This window comes from Nomia melanderi, chromosome 2 (assembly GCF_051020985.1).
Source record: "Nomia melanderi isolate GNS246 chromosome 2, iyNomMela1, whole genome shotgun sequence".
NCBI lineage: Eukaryota > Metazoa > Arthropoda > Insecta > Hymenoptera > Halictidae > Nomia > Nomia melanderi.
The window spans coordinates 15,214,931-15,234,373 of record NC_135000.1 but is presented as its reverse complement, the minus strand read 5'-3'; the positions used below and the strand labels follow the sequence as shown (position 1 = coordinate 15,234,373).

At 29.3% G+C, this 19,443-nt stretch overlaps 4 protein-coding genes across 11 annotated transcripts; 2 read left to right on the top strand and 2 right to left on the bottom strand.

Moving 5' to 3' along the window:
* Positions 1-1,168: 1,168 nt before the first annotated feature.
* LOC116431159 (polyubiquitin-A) lies at positions 1,169-4,775 on the bottom strand. Of its 2 annotated transcripts, none has more exons than XM_031986208.2 (2): positions 4,507-4,775; positions 1,169-3,602 (listed from the first exon to the last, which is right to left on the bottom strand). In XM_031986208.2, exon 2 carries the CDS (start codon positions 3,378-3,380, stop codon positions 1,551-1,553), a length of 1,830 nt encoding a protein of 609 aa, XP_031842068.1. In that variant the 5' UTR covers positions 3,381-3,602; positions 4,507-4,775; the 3' UTR covers positions 1,169-1,550. The 2 variants fall into 2 exon arrangements, with proteins under 2 accessions (XP_031842068.1, XP_031842067.1); XM_031986207.2 differs by having other exon boundaries at positions 1,169-3,618; positions 4,507-4,675.
* A 925-nt stretch (positions 4,776-5,700) lies between these two features.
* On the top strand, positions 5,701-8,181 carry LOC116431148 (uncharacterized protein C18orf63-like). Its single transcript, XM_076374528.1, has 10 exons — positions 5,701-5,961; positions 6,059-6,194; positions 6,283-6,457; positions 6,522-6,684; positions 6,758-6,854; positions 6,935-7,174; positions 7,239-7,503; positions 7,577-7,749; positions 7,827-7,922; positions 7,993-8,181. The coding sequence occupies exons 1-10, from the start codon at positions 5,783-5,785 to the stop codon at positions 8,179-8,181; spliced, it is 1,713 nt and encodes a 570-aa protein (XP_076230643.1). The 5' UTR covers positions 5,701-5,782.
* Positions 8,179-11,054, bottom strand: LOC116431160 (uncharacterized). Of its 2 annotated transcripts, none has more exons than XM_031986210.2 (6): positions 10,615-11,054; positions 10,278-10,514; positions 9,837-10,025; positions 9,133-9,748; positions 8,784-9,060; positions 8,179-8,627 (listed from the first exon to the last, which is right to left on the bottom strand). In XM_031986210.2, the coding sequence occupies exons 2-6, from the start codon at positions 10,360-10,362 to the stop codon at positions 8,505-8,507; spliced, it is 1,290 nt and encodes a 429-aa protein (XP_031842070.1). In that variant the 5' UTR covers positions 10,363-10,514; positions 10,615-11,054; the 3' UTR covers positions 8,179-8,504. The 2 variants fall into 2 exon arrangements, with proteins under 2 accessions (XP_031842070.1, XP_031842069.1); XM_031986209.2 differs by having other exon boundaries at positions 10,590-11,053.
* A 5-nt stretch (positions 11,055-11,059) lies between these two features.
* On the top strand, positions 11,060-19,369 carry LOC116431161 (uncharacterized). Of its 6 annotated transcripts, XM_076374529.1 has the most exons (6): positions 11,060-11,282; positions 11,751-11,940; positions 12,134-12,316; positions 12,438-12,657; positions 16,550-16,858; positions 17,961-19,369. In XM_076374529.1, exons 2-6 carry the CDS (start codon positions 11,752-11,754, stop codon positions 18,215-18,217), a joined length of 1,158 nt encoding a protein of 385 aa, XP_076230644.1. In that variant the 5' UTR covers positions 11,060-11,282; position 11,751; the 3' UTR covers positions 18,218-19,369. The 6 variants fall into 6 exon arrangements, with proteins under 6 accessions (XP_076230644.1, XP_031842075.1, XP_031842074.1 ...); XM_031986214.2 differs by lacking the exons at positions 16,550-16,858; positions 17,961-19,369 and adding an exon at positions 13,536-14,602 and having other exon boundaries at positions 11,062-11,282; XM_031986211.2 differs by lacking the exons at positions 16,550-16,858; positions 17,961-19,369 and adding an exon at positions 13,533-14,602 and having other exon boundaries at positions 11,062-11,282.
* The last annotated feature ends 74 nt before the right edge of the window (positions 19,370-19,443 follow it).

The following is a 19,443-nucleotide window of genomic DNA, read 5'->3' as shown; positions in this document are numbered from 1 at the left end:
CCCGCTAACTTTTATTTGTTAAATGTGTATTTATCAAGTTTTTGACCAAAATATTAGTGAATAATAATAATATGATCATTGTTGAATTTATTTCATAAATCAAAATTTTGATACGTAATTTGTAAAGTAGTGAAAATACTAAATATTCGATACCAAACTGATATTAAAAAGATTTTCTGCTTATTATATCTAAATATTAAGCCAACTTATTTAATTACACACAAATTCCAAATAATTACATATATTTTATAATATTGATAAATTAATTATTAATAAAAATAAAAGTAAAATATTAATAATTATTTACTAGTCTTCTTACGAATTATAATAACAAAAGGTAAGTTTATTTATGAATATATCTCGCTACATATTTTAATGTGTTTCTTTAAATTTGATTCATTAAAACGAAGTTAGTTTATTGTAAGAGAAAGTTATCATGGGTTTACGAATTACATTATAATCTAATTTCCATTCAAATTGTGCAGAGCATGTATCTATGTAGTCTTAATTGGATTCCTATATGTAATCATAGATATGAAACTGAAAAGTGAATAATAAATCAAGATCTTTTTTGTTTTTCAACTCCAATTAATTTTTATACATTCAATTTTGTAATTTTAAGAAGTATAAATAACAACCTACAATTTATAATTCTATCAACTCACCAGTGATATATAATAAATATTATTCATTGCTTGTACACGTTCAAAAATTCCGATATATTTTTCAAGCATACCAATGCATTAATCAGACAAAGTCAGATTTATAAGTTTCTTCTTACACTTCTCATTACAAGAATCACTTATGACATGAAATAAACGATTGTTTTAAACTAATTCAAATTATATATAGTTAAAAACAATTTAATAATATATTGCGTTCAAATTCCCTGATGGTAGTATCCAAAAGTATATTTCTTACTGTATAGTTTATTCTACATATTTATAGTAAATTCGTTTTGACCGGTACAATTATTACAATTTGAAAGACTCCGATATTATTCATTATCCTTACTGGCTTTGTTGAAGTATCATTATAGTAAGAACATATACATATAAAATGAACACATAATTTCTATAATAATAACGGCTTACTATAAGAATATCCAGCAACTGCACTCACTGCAAAATGAAATGTCCAAGGAAACAGTAATAACAAAACAACACAATAATTTTAATGATGTTTTAATGAAGACAAGTGCATTACAAGAATGTGTTCCAGCATATAATTGGAACAATCATGACACACTTCGTCATTCATGTTACTATATACCAATAAAGAAATACATACCGATAGCAAGGAGTATAGAACATGAAATGTATATAAAGAAAGCAATATAATGGCTCTATCGATACTATCAATTTTCTTCTAGACATTGCAGCAAAAATCATTACCTTCATCAATCAGATTGAGGACGTGAATTAATATCAGGTCACTCGCAGAAAAGCAGGTTCTTCTTGTTAAAATATTCAACGTGCTCAATCTGTTTCGAGGAAGAGCTGCAATTCCGATCATTAAATCGTCTGTATGCTTTCTTGACACATCCAATTCTACATCCCCCCACGAAGACGTAATACTAAATGCAATGTGGATTCCTTTTGGATGTTGTAATCTGAAAGAGTTCTTCCATCTTCCAACTGTTTACCTGCAAAGATCAATCGCTGCTGATCTGGGGGAATTCCTTCCTTGTCTTGAATTTTAGCCTTCACGTTTTCTATTGTGTCTGAAGCTTCAACCTCAAGGGTGATGGTCTTCCCTGTCAGGGTTTTCACGAAGATTTGCATTCCTCCACGTAGTCGCAGAACCAAGTGAAGGGTGGATTCCTTCTGGATGTTATAATCTGAAAGAGTTCTTCCATCTTCCAACTGTTTACCTGCAAAGATCAATCGCTGCTGGTCTGGAGGAATTCCTTCTTTGTCTTGAATTTTAGCCTTTACATTTTCTATTGTGTCCGATGCTTCAACCTCCAGGGTGATAGTTTTTCCTGTGAGTGTTTTCACGAAGATTTGCATTCCACCGCGGAGTCGTAGAACTAAGTGAAGGGTGGATTCTTTTTGTATATTATAGTCCGACAGAGTTCTTCCCTCTTCTAATTGTTTCCCAGCAAAGATCAATCGCTGTTGATCAGGAGGTATTCCCTCCTTATCCTGAATCTTGGCTTTCACATTTTCTATTGTGTCTGAAGCTTCAACCTCCAAGGTGATAGTCTTTCCAGTGAGCGTTTTGACGAAAATCTGCATTCCTCCTCGAAGTCGCAAAACCAAGTGGAGGGTGGATTCCTTCTGGATATTATAGTCAGAAAGAGTTCTTCCGTCTTCTAACTGTTTGCCAGCAAAGATCAGTCGTTGTTGATCAGGTGGGATTCCTTCCTTATCTTGAATCTTAGTCTTGACGTTCTCTATTGTATCCGAAGCTTCAACCTCAAGAGTAATTGTCTTTCCTGTGAGTGTTTTTACAAAGATTTGCATTCCACCTCGGAGTCGCAGAACCAAGTGAAGGGTTGATTCTTTTTGGATATTATAGTCCGACAGAGTTCTACCATCTTCCAGTTGTTTACCAGCGAAGATCAATCTCTGTTGGTCAGGTGGAATTCCTTCTTTATCTTGAATCTTGGCTTTCACATTCTCTATTGTGTCCGAAGCTTCAACTTCCAAAGTGATGGTTTTGCCAGTGAGCGTCTTGACAAAAATTTGCATTCCACCCCGAAGACGAAGTACTAAATGCAATGTGGACTCCTTCTGAATATTATAATCTGAAAGAGTTCTGCCATCTTCTAATTGTTTACCAGCAAAGATGAGTCGCTGCTGGTCAGGTGGAATTCCTTCTTTGTCTTGAATCTTAGCCTTCACGTTTTCTATTGTATCAGAAGCTTCGACTTCCAAGGTAATGGTTTTCCCTGTAAGTGTCTTAACAAAGATTTGCATACCACCTCGAAGACGCAGTACTAAATGCAATGTGGATTCTTTCTGGATGTTGTAATCTGAAAGAGTTCTACCATCTTCTAATTGTTTGCCAGCAAAGATCAATCGCTGCTGATCTGGAGGGATCCCTTCCTTGTCTTGAATTTTGGCCTTCACGTTCTCTATTGTATCTGAAGCTTCGACCTCCAAAGTGATGGTTTTCCCTGTAAGTGTCTTGACAAAGATTTGCATACCACCTCGAAGACGCAGTACTAAATGCAATGTGGATTCTTTCTGGATGTTGTAATCTGAAAGAGTTCTACCATCTTCTAATTGTTTGCCGGCAAAGATCAATCGCTGCTGGTCAGGTGGAATTCCTTCTTTGTCTTGAATCTTGGCCTTTACATTCTCTATTGTGTCAGAAGCTTCAACCTCAAGGGTGATGGTCTTCCCTGTCAGTGTTTTCACGAAGATCTGCATTCCTCCACGAAGTCTTAAGACCAAATGTAGAGTGGATTCCTTTTGAATATTATAGTCAGAAAGAGTCCTTCCGTCTTCTAACTGTTTGCCAGCAAAAATCAATCTTTGCTGTTCAGGTGGAATTCCTTCTTTGTCTTGTATTTTAGCCTTCACGTTTTCTATTGTGTCTGAGGCTTCAACTTCCAGGGTGATAGTTTTACCCGTGAGTGTTTTTACAAATATCTGCATAATTAGAGATCTGTTAGAAAATAAAAATAAAAGGTATAAATATTTTTCAGTAAAGAATTTTTTTTCAGTAATAGAAATATTAATTTATGAAATATTGTTTATTGAATAAAAATTTATTAGTTAATTTCATTTCTTCTGTTTCTTAGAATAAAGAAATTTGGTTTTACTAATATTATCATACACTTTTATAAAATGTTCCACATATTTTCGATGAAGTATGGTAAATGCGTCATACGAAGGTACACTAAATGGCGGCGAAACGAAATTTTGTATGTACCTTAGTGTGGCATAAAATATGGTAATACCAATGTCTAATATGCTTGGCGAAGAATAAAACTATATACTTCATGAAACAGAACATTCGTAATGTTTATCTTTAGTCAAAAAGTTTATACACCCATATCATTTTGTAATGAAAGTATTGATTTTGTGACATTTCAAAATGGCAGTTAAATGATGAAGCTATTTTTTATTACTGCAGAATTGATCCAATATATACCTTTTTTAAATGAATATAAAATCTGTAAACTTGTTAATTACTGAATATTTACATTTTCTGAAATAATTTATAAGAACGTACAAGCACTCCAAGTTTAAATGATCAATATGTAAGTCTAAATGACACAAGATGGATGAATGATAGAACCATGAATTTCATATAATGCAGCAAAATTCATCAAATATGATTGTTCAGATAATAAAAAACTTGATTTTTAGAATACTTACATACAATTTACACAATATATGTACAATGCAAATCAAACTAAATAATGTAAGAAATTAACTCAAATTGAAAAATAGATGATGAAATTATATATTTCGTATAACACTGTAAGATTTATCTAATAAACATGTTTGTTTTACATAAATATAAAATTGTTAATTACAAAATACTTACATGCGCTGAAATAATTTACAAGAATGTATTAGCAACACAAGCGAGACTGAACAGTACAGAAACTAACGACACAAAAGCATACCAAAGAATACGGACTAGTCACCGAAGTGGCAGTATATGACGTCAATAGTGGCTTCAGGTAAATTTTCAAATCGAACATGGATCAATGAAAACTACCTTAACGGAAGGATCCGAATTACGAACAGACATAATAAAATTGATTAAAATATCTAACTTCATTTATGTTCCAATGTTTCTTTATTATAGACAATAAAATTGCGAATAAATATAGTTAACTTCGCTTGAAAATAACTTTATTTAATTTAGAATTATACTGAAACACAACAAAACCTTTTTTAGTAATATGGCGCAATACTAGAGTATGCACTAAATTTGATTAAACAAAGAAATTTTCAGAATTGATAACCATGATAACTTTTTATTTATATTTTATATAAATAATGAATAATTTATTCAGGAAAGACAGAAACATATAAACCCAAATATAACAGTTTATATGATATATGTATGACAAAGAGTAAATCTAACTTAATCCTCTCACGCTAGTAACTCGAAAACAGCGTTCCCCCACTATTTCTACTCAAGGAACTATCCCAGACCACAGATGAGGTATAGAATAGATATAACATGCAATGTAAAATTTACGTTAATCATACGCTAAAGAAATTACGAGTATATACAAAAATGTAATATTAAGACAAAAAAATAATAACGAACACGTTTTCCGTTTATTTATTTGTATTTATTTGTACAGACTTAAACAAAATCATTATATCCACGTTTAAAATGATACAGCTAAATGTGTTATACATTTTAATCCTGAATGCTTAACAATTTTGTTAGAAATATTATAGTTTAAACAAATATATATATTGAATTTCAATTTTATTTATCAAGATTTTGTCTAAATATATTTCACCAATAAAAAAATGTAACAAAACTATGACGTCATTACCTTTCCGACAGAAGTACAATTTGAATTATTGAACGATAGTTCCTAATATTTTTTCAAAATTTTAATTATGTCAACTTTAATAGATTATTTAGTGCAATAATTACAAAGTTTACTTGTAACTACATTTAAATTTAAAAAACTGTTTGTGGAATTCCTTTATAAATAATATATAGTTTCAAATTACTATTAGTAATGAATTTTAAATACTATTTTGAATCCTAAAGTTGATACTACGTTCAATTTATAATTTGAAAAGTTATACCTTTGGAAGAACATTAAGCAATTAACAGTACTCAGGCAATGATTAATTTAAAAATGGACATTTCTAATATTACATTGGAGAGAAAAGAAGATACAATTTTGTATATTTCGTCACCACACATAAACGAATTATATTGCATAATTTGTGAAAATGATTTTATTGAATTTCGTGAATCATCCGCAAAATCAAATTTTCATTGGCAAACATTGAAATGCCGGTATACTCGATTATAATATTTTATTTCCTCCTTTATGTAGATCCCCATATTTTTATTTAAAATTATTTTCTACACTATAATAACAATATGTTTTCAGATTACTCATTCATTTAGTTTCTGATGTAATTGCTTCGCCAATATTAGGCACCGAAAAATATATATTTGTTATTACACATAAAATGTTTTTTGAAAGTGGAAAGTTAAAACAAATTTTAAAATATTTGAAGCTAGTGGTTTGTTAACTTTTTGATATTACTATTTATTTAAATAAATAATCACTATCTATTTTGGAAATGGTTTTGCTTTTATTCTTTTCAACAGTATCTAGGATTAAAACCAATTACAGACGAAGTTTATAAAAACTGTCTTTTTTATACAATACAAACTAAAATAGCACCTCGATGGAACAAAGTTGGCCAATTCTTGCTTCAAGGAAAAGAATTCTATAATTATGTCAAGTCAATTAGAGCATTAAAATTAAATATTCGTTTGCAAGGTACTAAAATATTTATATACAAGCATTTATTTATTTCCTATAATAATATGAAACAAATTTATAGACAAGAATGTTTGTTTAATACTTCATGCCAAAAGAGTTAATACGCCATATGTAAAACTTGAAGATTATCTCCCATCGTCTGTTGTATCTCAGTTTTTAGCAGATCCCAAAGGATATATTGATTTATCTTATTATAATTTACCATTTGTACATGTTTTGCCAAGGTATGACAAATGTATTAAATTGTTGCATATTTATTAGCTTCTAAAAATAATATAATAATTAAAATACTTTCAGTATGAAAAGAGGCAAATTATTATCTGTATCTAAAGAGATTCCACCAACATGTGTTTTTAAAGATTATAATCAAATGCGTAGACACTGGAAAAATATGGTGGATATATTTACATCAATGAGTTTTTCATTATTTATATTATTTCTAAATTTGTTGTATAAATGTATATTATATTTCAGTATGGATATTCTTTACCAAAAAGTAACGATGGAATTTTATATTTTGAAATTAAATTTCCAGTACCAAGGTTGCATACATTCATTTATCCTCATATATGTATCATTTCTGGCTCAATAGATATTCTTCCAAGTAGAGATAAAGAACTCATTGTTACACAGTTTATATCTGATATGCTTGCAAAATTACCTACAATTTGTGGTAACCAGTTGAAAATATCCAAACATGCTTTCCATGATACAGTAAGTTAAATAATAAACTATTTTTGTAACATACATTAATGAATGTATAATATGTTTCATGCAGAGCACCTTAAATACAAATACAACATCTGATGGACTGTTACAAAATAAACAATTAATTACGCCTCTCAAGAGAAAATATGATCCCAGTTCAACTATGCCATTAGAGCTTTCTGCTAGATACGTAGAACAATTAAAAGGAAATACTGATACTATTCCTAAATCATTAGAAACACAGTTAGCTAAAATTCATAAAATTCATAATACATTACATTCTAATATTAATAAACCAGATGTAAATAGCAAAAGTATTAAAAATAATAAAAATGGTAATAGAAAAACAATATAAATATGCAAATATTACATACATTTAAATTACTATAATGAAATATAACTTTTCAGAAGATTCTTTTTTAAATATTACTCATATTAACAATATGCAAACTACAAAAGAAGATTCCAATAAAGTAGGAACATCAGGAAATTTAAATAATGATATTGTTGTAGCCAAAGAAGAAACAATTTCTAAATATTTTAAAATCTGTAAATCACACACTCAGATTACTGAAAGAGAAGTAACCGTTGTTCTACTTTTTAATATATTTTTTTAATATATATATGCTTTTTTAATATGTATGTATATATGAATCAGTTAGCACCAGATGAAAGCCGGAAAGATTTAACATTAAAAGAAAAATTATTAATAGCTAAATCTAATGATAATATAGAAATAGCCCCACAAGAAAAGGCAAGTACTTCTATACATGAAATTTATACTAATTTATGTAAAATAATGTATGTAACACTTTCATTAATAGGATCAATATGAAGATGTAGAAGTAATGGCTAAACGTAATAAATTATACATGGTAAAAAATAGTGTCTTGAGTATGTGGTTGAAAGAACATTCAATTCCACATAATTCCAAAGCAACAAAACTAGATCTTATTAATAAAGTATTATCTCATATAAGGAACACACAAATGTTAAAACAATTTCGTATATAATTATAAAAATATGTATATAATTTTAGAACTATGAAGGTATTACAGAATAATATTATGATATTATTAAATAACAATATGTAGAGGATGTTTTATTTTCCTTAATCTTGAAATTCAAGATCGAGGTCAATCAAGTAGCAAGTCACACTACAGTAGCCACAACATATAATTTTGAAAAACCTTCTGCACATTATTAAATGTTAAATATTAAAACCAATTAAACATTGTGTTTGCATTTTTATAGTAATTTTCTTCAAATATTATATATAAAAATAAAATATCCAATAAATAAAATAACAATATAAATAATAATAATATACATGTCTCTACATCATTGATTTAAAACACTCATTTATAACATTCAATATAACTTTTCTGTCTGAATCATCCTTTATACCAATTTCCATTAAATCCTGATCGGTTAGAGTCATAAACAAGTCAATATCTACCTGTAATAAATTATGCAAATGGTTAAAATGGTATGCACAAGAAAAAATTTGATTTGTTTACAGATGATACTTATTAACAGCAGTATTGTTAATTTTATATACACTTATATTACTTTATACTGTAATATTTCTAATATAAAGGTCTTACACACTTACTTCTTGCTCAAGAAATATAGGGATATGCTGATGTAATCCATGATGTTGCAATAAAATACACATTTTTGTTTCTTCAGAATTCAAAATCATTCCTCTTGGTGGTGTTCTATAATGCGGGGGGGTTGGTGTATCTTCTCCAAACACATTTTCATCATTTAAATCTGCAGGTACATGTGGTGAACGAATTGGGCTAAATTTAGGTGTAAAAGTAAGAGTGGCATCAAGATCCTCCTGATCATTTTGAATGTTTAAGTCTGGTGGTCGGATAGACTGCAGTCTGTACAAAAGATATAATTATGTTAAGACCAACAAATTATTTGATGAATTATTATTATATTTAGTGGCATACCTTTGCAAATGTGGTTCCTGTAAACATTCATTACATTCCAAATATTCTGTTGGTGTCTTATTTTTATCTTGAATTAATGATTCATTTTTCACATTGTTTATTACATCCGTGTTAACTTCATTGTCATAATTATTTTGAGTAAAATATATATTTGGAGATGCTGGTGGTATATCAAGAGTACAGGTCAGTACAGGTGAAATTATACTGCTTTGAATGGGATTTATATGATCTACCACTAAATTTAGTGTAGAAGGTCTTCGTTTTATACACTGATTTGAATTCTCTATTATGTTCTTATTAGAGCCATCATTTTTTTCTTCCGAAGGGTGAAATACAATAGTTGGATTTTTAAAAGAACTTAAAAATGGTACAATATTATCATTTTTATCTTTCTTATTGCACTCATTTTGTATATTTTGTAATGTTTGCATATCATATTTCTTTTGATTTTCTTTTATTGATTTGAAAGAATGCAGTAGCTCTTTCTTTTCTAAAGTTACTTCTGTAGAAATATTATCTGAGATATCACTCCAATAATCTTCTACATCACTTTTTTCTGCTAAATTTCTTATTTCAGGTACTGTTGATAGTTTCATTGTGATATGTGTATATTCATCTATGAAAGAGTATGAAGAAACCAATTACAAATGTATTATATATTATACAATTTGTTTATATTCAAAAAAATATATGTATATTCTTACTGATTTTGGAAATTTCAAACCCTAAATCTAGTAATTTAAAAAAAAGTTCTTTATCATTTTTCATAGCAGCTATACAGAGTGGTGTAATGTCATCATGCATAGAATTTAATAATGCAGATGGACATGCTTCGTATACAGTTTGAAACATATTTGCATCTATTGCAGCTGCTAATCCAAGAACAGACATACCTATAAATTATCAAAAAGAAATATTTGCATTGTATTCAAGCATTATTTTCTAAATAAGAAGAAACATTATTCTGTTTCTCTTTTAACCCTTTGCATTCCAATGATGAATCTCTTTCACCATGCTCATCTTATTTTATGTTTTCTTTCAAAATAGTCTGGAGTTGCTCGTAGCCCTATAGGATAAAAGTTTAGAATGCAAAGGGTTATATTTCACAAACTTAATCTGTAAAATTAAAAACTCATTATACTCACCAAGATAAGTTGATTTATTTACATCAGCATTATTTTGTAAAAGAAATTTCACTGTTTTGATATCTCTATTTCGAATAGCTAACATTAATGGTGTCCATCCAAATTTATTTTTTCTGTCTATAATATTACCGCAAGTTTCGTTTTGTAAAATTTCTTTTGTAATATTAAAACAACCATTTGCGACACTGATGTGCAATAAATTGTCCCCATAACAATTCACTGTATTTAATGTATAATCTGACAAAAATAAAAATTATTTTAAAATATGAAATTTATTTTTGTTATATGTACGTTAACAAATAATTTGAATACTTTTTTTTCGTAGTACTTCAATAACCTTTGCTTCTGTAATGCTCTTTGCATTAGAATCTGCTGATAGTTTAATATTATCTTTGCAAAACATTGTTATTATTATAATATGAATTTCTTTAAAATAGTGTTATTTTATCTTCTCTATTATTATATGTAATATATACATTTATGAAGATTAAAAACGCTAATGATATTTTCAAATATTTTTCACTTTTGAAATTAAACAACGAAAGTGACCTACAAATACATTCCCTTTTTTCTTTACTGTTTGTAAAGTCTTCATATTAAATTAACTTTTCATCGTAATTCACAATTTTGAAAGTAGTAATAATTTTTAAAGAAATTATATATTTTAGTAATTAAAAATTATATTAATGTTACGACGAGTATATAATATTCGACTCTATTCTATATTTACATAATTTCCGCCAAAACTGTATTTCGTTTTACCGAACTTTTTTAGGTACAGTATGGTGGCAGCACAGTCTCGTAAAATGTGACGTGCATAATAATTTCTGACAGCATTTGAATTTCATTTTACGTATCGCGTGTCTATTTGGCTCATAAAGTATATTACTTTGTAAAAATATATAAGTACCGCTGACGGATTTATTACTACAACGTGTGAACAACGAATTAAGTGTGACTGTTGTAATTTGAAGCATAATTTACGGCGATAATTTATAATTCAATGTAAGTTATTCTGTATTAAGTACATTTTCTGGAACTCTTTCAATTTAGTTTTGTTTTTTATTCGTTTACAAGTTTTTTAATTTATTATCGCACTATATGTTTTTTTCCAATATTTTTGTTATTTGTTTTAATGGTAGAAGCACTTGCTAGGTTAACTTTCGGACGACGCCGAGATCATATTTTTTGGGGTGGGGGCAGTAATTAAGAGAATGTGGATGGGGGATACGAGTATATATCGTCACCGTTAGTGGATAATTTTCCTGAATCTTTATTAACTTTGTTTGTACGTGCTGTCGTGTAAACCAATTTATGTATGTTAAACTCCATTTAACTCTTATGCAAAATTGAGTATGTATTACTGATTTTTATTACAGCAATATGGAGATATTGTTAATCTATGGGTTTATGTTCAAGAATTTTTGCATTGTTCAGAAGTTTCAATTGACTAAAATGTACTTCATTGTTTAGAATGGGAAGCAGCAGCCAATTATACAGTCTCTCTTGGGGAGAATTCAATTCGTCTTTGGCTTCTGCCGTGCAGCTATTAAGAGGTCATGGTGATTTGGTTGATGTTACTTTAGCTGCTGGTGGACGTAGTTTCCCTGCACATAAGATAGTTCTTTGTGCAGCTAGTCCTTTCCTGTTAGATTTATTAAAGGTTTTAATATCAACAGTTTTCATGCATGCAGTAATACATTGGCAACTATTGGAAAATGTTAAAAAAATTATAGTTCTTTTCTGTTGTTGAATAATATTCTTATGGTTGGCAAAGTATTAATATAATTGTTATTTTTTAATGTGCTATAAACGAAAACCTGTCATTTGATATTGTTGTTATTTTATACAAATAGAGTACACCGTGTCAACATCCAGTGGTCATGCTAGCTGGTATTGGTGCAGATGATTTAGAATCATTATTGGAGTTTGTTTATCGTGGCGAAGTGAGTGTAGAACCATCTCAGTTGCCATCTCTACTACAAGCTGCTCATTGTCTTTGTATTCATGGGTTAACACCACCTACTATACTAACCGAAGTATGTTTACTATGATTATATATTACGTCAAGTAAAATTTTTAAATACACAATACTTTTAAATGTTTTTTACTATAATTTTTATATACCTAACTGAAAAATATTTAATTGCATTTATATAGAATGGAGAAGAGGTACCTGCATCAGCAATACCAACAACAAATGAAGCTTTATCAAAAGAAACAACTAATCCTTACTTCCCATTAAAACGAAGAAAGAAAAGAAGAAAGTCTTCTTCATCTTCTGGAAAGTGGCCACGTACTGGCAGTAATGTGGATAATGAAAATAAGCATGCAGATAATCATAAGGATGATGATAATACAGAACATGGTGATGAAACAGGTAAGAAACATTATAGAATCTGTCTGTAAAGAATGGTTCCTAGAAGGAAAATGGTAAGGGAGTTAATTGAACAATTTATAGTGATATTAATATCAAAAATTTTCATTGTGATCACTGTTTTTTTTTATAAATCTCATTTTATACTATACACATGAAATACTAAAGTTTGTATAGCTATTGATTGTGAGGTTATATTCCAAACAACAAGAACACTTTGTTTGTAATATTACTACATAACTTAAATTATACTCTTAAGATTTCTTAAATTTACGTCATTGATTTGAAATATCTAAGTCTAATTTTACCTTGGCAATAGACATTTCTTGTTCTCTTACTTTCTCCTCCACCGCCATTAAGGAAACTATCTTTTTTAGATTTATAAATAAAGTAAATAAGTTTTTAGGATATACATATATATACATATATATTCTGTTGTAATTTGATACCAAATATTTATTTATCACAATAAAAAGCAATGTTCTTTTGTTACTATTTATTGTAAGTGTTCTGTTTTTTATTGATTTTAGAATTACATATTCGGTGGATTTAATTACTTCAATTGTTATGTATATTTAGCGATTAATTTAGTAAAAAAAATTTAATAAGAATGGAAGTATTATATTACTTGTGTTTTGTGTCCGATATAATTATTTATGTGTCTTAATAAGTACGAAATTATTATATTTTGGTTATCATCTAAGGTTTCAGTCTTTTCATGTTTTTTGCCGCTATTAGAAAACGGACACAAGCACAACCATCAATTGGGTTGAACTGCGCCTAATCAATTACACAATAATGCTATTTAGATAGAACTTAGAAATTTCAGAAACAATCAGTTCAGCCCTGCATGGTAATACTGTGTTTGTGTCTGTTAGCAGCCAGCGATCGATTGGAATATTCGAATCATCGGAGTTGTCATTCACCACGTGTTCAAGAAGCGCAACCGATGTCGACAGAAAATTCTCAAGCAGGACCGCATCAGGATCAAATATCGGATAATGAATCACATCTGCACACTTTAATGCCAATGCAGCCATACTCTCCACTGCATATACCGCAATTTCCCGGCCCTCTCAGTATGGGTTTTCCTCCTGGAATTCCACTACCGCTAGTTACTCAGGGTTCGGCTGCCGGGACGGCATCTTGCGGATTAACCGGGAATATGAATTTATCAAAAATACGTGGTGCATCTGATTGTCCAGGCGTTTGTCCGCTTTGTGGTGCTACGTTACGGCAAGCGAGAAATCTCCGAAGACATCTGTTGTCTTCTTGCAAATATCGGTTTAGTAGTAATTCCGTTCAAAGTTCCCCAGCTGATGCGATGATGATAGAAATAAAGCCTGAAGTCGAGTTGTCAAGTTATAATGAGCAATCAATGACCTATGGAACCGATAGCGGAAGTAGTACCTGTGAGCAAATAATTTGTAAGCCCAGTCCACTTCCTTCCCCAACGTCGCAGGGGCCGAATGTTGTTTCGCCTCAAAGCAACATTCCGTCGCCAACGATTGCCAGATGAATGTACAGAAAATGTTTAAACGCGAAAATTCAATGCAGACAGAATTATTGTTCAGTTCTGTTTATTGTGATTCAGGAGCTACCTTATTTTTTTCAGTGATTTTCTTTTACACTGAGTCTTTCGAAAAAAGGGGTATATACTGATGCCGGGAGTCTTGAGTTTAGAATGGTACATAAAACTTGTGTTCAAAATATTTTAGTGAATCTTAAATTAAGGTTGTGACTGACTTGGAAGCTAGACAATTTCTCTATAGGAAGAAATTTTCATTTGAATAAAATGAAATTAATGATGGAAGTATACAGAATGAATTTATACACAGCAATGTGTGATGATAATATTTTTATAATGTAACACACATTATGTTTTTATTTCTGTTTCTTTACTATGTTTCGAAATATGTTTATATGATAATAAATGAAGTTAAAATTGTTTATTAGTTTATTGTAATTACTTATATTATTATTTGTTCCTTATATCTTTACATTTTGTTTAATTTTAGTTTATATTTTAATTCCCGTTTTATCGTCAGGGTAAATATTGTATCTGTGCATACATTTTCATGCTAATCCGAGAAGGTAGTAACAATTGTTGGTAGTAGTGGTAAGTAGTAGAGAATATGATTGATATTATAAAGTACAGCTGAATTGTGCAATGCAATAGTATAAATATAGACAAAATAATTATTTAACTGCACGTATAAATATTACTTAAATCCATACTTTATAATAAATCATTTTTTCTATGAAAGTTTCTTTCTACGTGAAATCATAAAAATATCAAATTTCAATTTTAAATATTTTCAAAATTGCAGATTATTTTGAGGATTAATTATTCAATTGAACAATTAATGTATCAAAAGGAAATATTGATTGAAACAGTGTATGTATTCTAGGCTCAATTCGATTTCCATCGATTGTGATTTTCGGTATCTGCACATCCCTTATTAGTGACTTAATTTAAGCGAGCGTAATTTTTTTGTGTTGATTAAATGTACTTACAGAAGTTTATAATTTTTAATATTAATCATTTGGTTTGTTAGTTAAAAGAAGAGAAATTGCCTGAAAATTATTTTTAACGGTTTGATAGTAGAAATCAGTTGTTATATTACTTGTATAGTTTATTTCGTAATTTTTACCTGAATATTTTTTTATACGCATTTTTGTACCGATCCAAATACATTTAGTTTGGAACAATATAAGAAAATCTTCCACGTTAGCGAGTAAGAATAGTTATCATAGGGTTAACAAGGATAGCGTTCGATAAAAAATTATACATAGTGACAGTAATGGTACAAGTATTTGCGAAGTACTTTAACATTTTTTATACCTTTCGGATATTCGCTTACGCAGTAACTCTCTGTGATCAGTTTCATACAAGTCGTTGAACTACAAGTTAATTACCTTGCAGCCTATTTTTCCTTTCCAAGTGATACGTTTAATTAATACCCTTAAATAATGCATATGCCAACGAAATTGGCATTCCTGTCATTACTTGTCACATATCTTTTAAAAATATGACACTAATGACATATTTAAGGGTATCAACGGAAGAAAAGTATGTATTTATGTTTCTGATCATTAATGTTGCAAAGAGTTTGATGAACTTTTTATTGGCGAGAGATCAAGTTCCTAGGTATTTACATAATTTATTCATTTCATAGTTATTGATACACTGACTGACATTATGTTTCACAGTTGTATACACGGAATGTGAGATTTGCGTTAACGTACCTAATCGACATTAGGTAATGAAGTTTCTCAAGGTGGTAGTAAAGACTTATTTTCATCAAAAGCATCACTATTCTTTGAAATAAAAATCATTATATACAATACTTTCTCAAGCTTTTTTTGCCAATCTTCTTTTTTTGCATATCGTAGTTTTTATGTATACTTATTAACTACTAAGTAACTATTCATTTAACCCTCTAACTAAACACAAGGCGTCGCAATTAATTCGTTTTAAAAATAAGGTCCATGAGTTTATATTTGATTACGTATCTTTTTACTTTAGAAAATCAGACAGTCTTTATAGTTTTATAAAATTAACTTCCAAATAAAAATCGTGTAATTGCAGAAGAACAAGTTATAAAAAAGTTATAAAAGTTATGACAAAAAATAGTTTCAAAGACATGAAATTGTAACAAAAATCATCCACGTGCAATTAATTTGAAGTCAATTGTTTTTGCTATGATAAGTTGAAGACAAATTACATATATAAATATTTATTTAAATGCCTTTGTTTGTTGTATTACAATTTTTAAAATATTTTAATGATCAATCGTGTTTCGATTACAATAGCGTTTGATTGTTGACAATGTGTTATGGAAACTTTTCTTGTGTCCTTAAGTCAGTTCAGTTTTTACGGACTTCATTTTAGGAGATGGATTGTCCAAAGCAAGAAGTATGTCGGATCAACCAGCACCCTGTCCACTGTGCGGGGCAATTTTACGCCAGTCGCGAAATTTAAGAAGACATTTGGAGCTTCTACACTTCGGATTTGGTAGCAACAGTAAATCCGCTGTTCATGCGAGACATCGCAGAACTGACAGGGCAAAGGATCTCGTACGATCCACCTTAGCGTTTATTTGTCCGCCGCATATGACGAGGACGGATCACTCAAGAAGCGAGAACACTGATTTTTTGACATCCCTACCTATTGCTTCAACACTCACTTCCAGTGTTGCAGGTGAAGAATTAGCTTAAAGTATTATAGGAAAGCTTATAGGAAAGGGAATAATTGATACAATAAGTTTTGTAACGTAAAGAGCGTAAACGTATTAAAATTTATCTATAATTTATTTTTTAGTTATATTTATTATTATATTGAATCATTCTAATTTAATATTCCATTTTAATGGAAAATTACAATACGCAGTTTACAGTTAATGAAAGTGTTTGATTATCCACATAAATTGATTGTTTTTTCATTTTTCTTGTACTTTTTGTGCTGTTTGTGTCTATATGTAAAAAGTATTTTTTTTAAATATTGAAAATTTTTTGTAGGTATACAAACCGTACTTAATTGTATTCTGTTTGAAAATTGTACATTTTATAACTTACTTAATTCTTGTCTCAAGTCGCTTCAGACAGCGTTTTATAATTTAGTTGGTAATAATCAATTGAGTAATATTGTATCAGTTTTCTTATTTTTGTATGTATCTATGTGTTCATTTTTTTTTCGCGTGATGCCTTTTATTCTTTTAACAAATTTATCGATTTTAATATGTATTAGCATATGTGAGGCTTAGAAAGTAAGTTTTATGGATTTTTATTATTTATATCAAATAACTAAAAAATGATATTTTAGTTGTTACTAAAATGCTAGTATTTATGTCAAAAGTACTATCAAGTTATTTTATTTCTTTTTATATTATATTTATTTTGTTTGTTCAATATAAAAAAGATACTCCTTTACATGAAGTAGTTATTATTTCTTTTTTACTTCAACTTGAAGTCAATACTACTTTAATAATTTTATCCACGATTTGTATTGAATTAATCTGGTTAAAATAAATTTTCTATGATCTATGAAATTACACGTATTCGCATCTTACAGTAATTAGTAAGGCGATTAATAATGAAACAGTACTAATTTTTAATAAATATTATTACAAAGATTATGTTTCTCAATGATTGAAGATAGACAAATTTTCGTATCATTGAGCGGTGATCATTTTTCATTCTCATGAAAAATAGAATGAAATTTCATTGAACAATCGCTTGTTTTTTAAATACTCGCGTGAAACGTTTAAACAACATAACTCATCGTTCTATGTGTTTGTATTTAGGAAGTTTGACAGGACCAAGTTTGAATACAGTTGCAACCGGAGATCAGAGTACGAATTCTGCGCTACTTCCAACTGCAACTTCGTGTGCCACTTCTACGACTTCTGTTAATAGTGGAATATATTCGTCAGATGCTAGTGTTAATATGTTCAGTTGTGTGTCACCTTCGCCATCATCTATGCCGCCTCTCTTCTCTCAGCACGACGTGTTCCGATATGGTGAAATGTTACGAGCTGGTCTTGCGTATCACGAATTCTGAAGATAGTATGTCAAGCAAATGCAGCAAACGGATGTTACTTCACCTTCTTCAATTTAAAACACTTTCCTCTTAACCTGTTAAGTATGCAATTTAGTTTAAAGAATGTCCCGTTCTGTGCGCAATAAAATAAAAAAATGAAGCGTATGCTTGTCAAACGCAGGACGAATGTACTTAGGTTATATTTTAATAAAAAACCAAAGCAAAATAAAGAAGAATTACACGTTTATCTGAAAAAATAAATAATTCACCGTCGAAAGGATTATATATCATTTATCATTATATAGATTATATATTAGATATCATTGTATCATTTCAAGCTTTAAGATAACGTGTATACTTATCAAATGTAGTTAACTGATTAACACATTCCATGCCACGTGTACTCTTTATAGTAGACGCGCAATTTTTGTAAGGGAATATTTTTTGTGAGACATGTGTCAAAGAATAGTGGTACACGTCGGGAAATAACAAAAACGTAAAGAAATAATATCAAAATATCTTAAAATCAGTAAAAGCTTGAATGTAACTTAATCTATCATTTAAAAAATCAGTGCACTTTATAAGTAAGATATAACCGAAATTTCCGATGGCACGGAATGCGTTAACCATTCTAATATATAACATCAGTGTAACATTCTTGATTTAAGTGATTGCACGAAATGAAAATTAGTTTACTGCTCTAAAACTCATTATCTCATATTTTTATGAATTATTTGTAAAAAGTATAAGATAAACGCAATTCAATGTATCATTTGAATTTAGAGATTCGTAGTTAATAATTTTGTGATATTTAGATTAATAGTGTTAATCGCGAGAACACGTGTCTTTTTGTTTAGTAAATTTAATTAACATTATGATTTTTAATTGCAAATCATATAAAATTGAGCGGTTGGAAAATTATTTAAATGGAAGTCCAATTGAAAAATTGTGAGTTAGTATTTCTATAAAACTTATGGAAATGATCATCCAATGGAGGTAGAATGTAATGACGTGTGAAAAAGACTAATAATTTGTTTGATGATGAAGATATTAAAAGAAGCCGTGAAAGACTGATCAAAAGCATGCTAAATCGTATTAAGAACAAAAGAACTCATATTATATACGAAATGTATGTCGATAAACTGCAAATAAAACATTATTTTGAAAAACGTTTTCATTAGTTTATTTTTTATTGGGTTTAATTTCCCAAACTGTAATGTTTTTTTAATAGGCAACGTAAAAGAGAG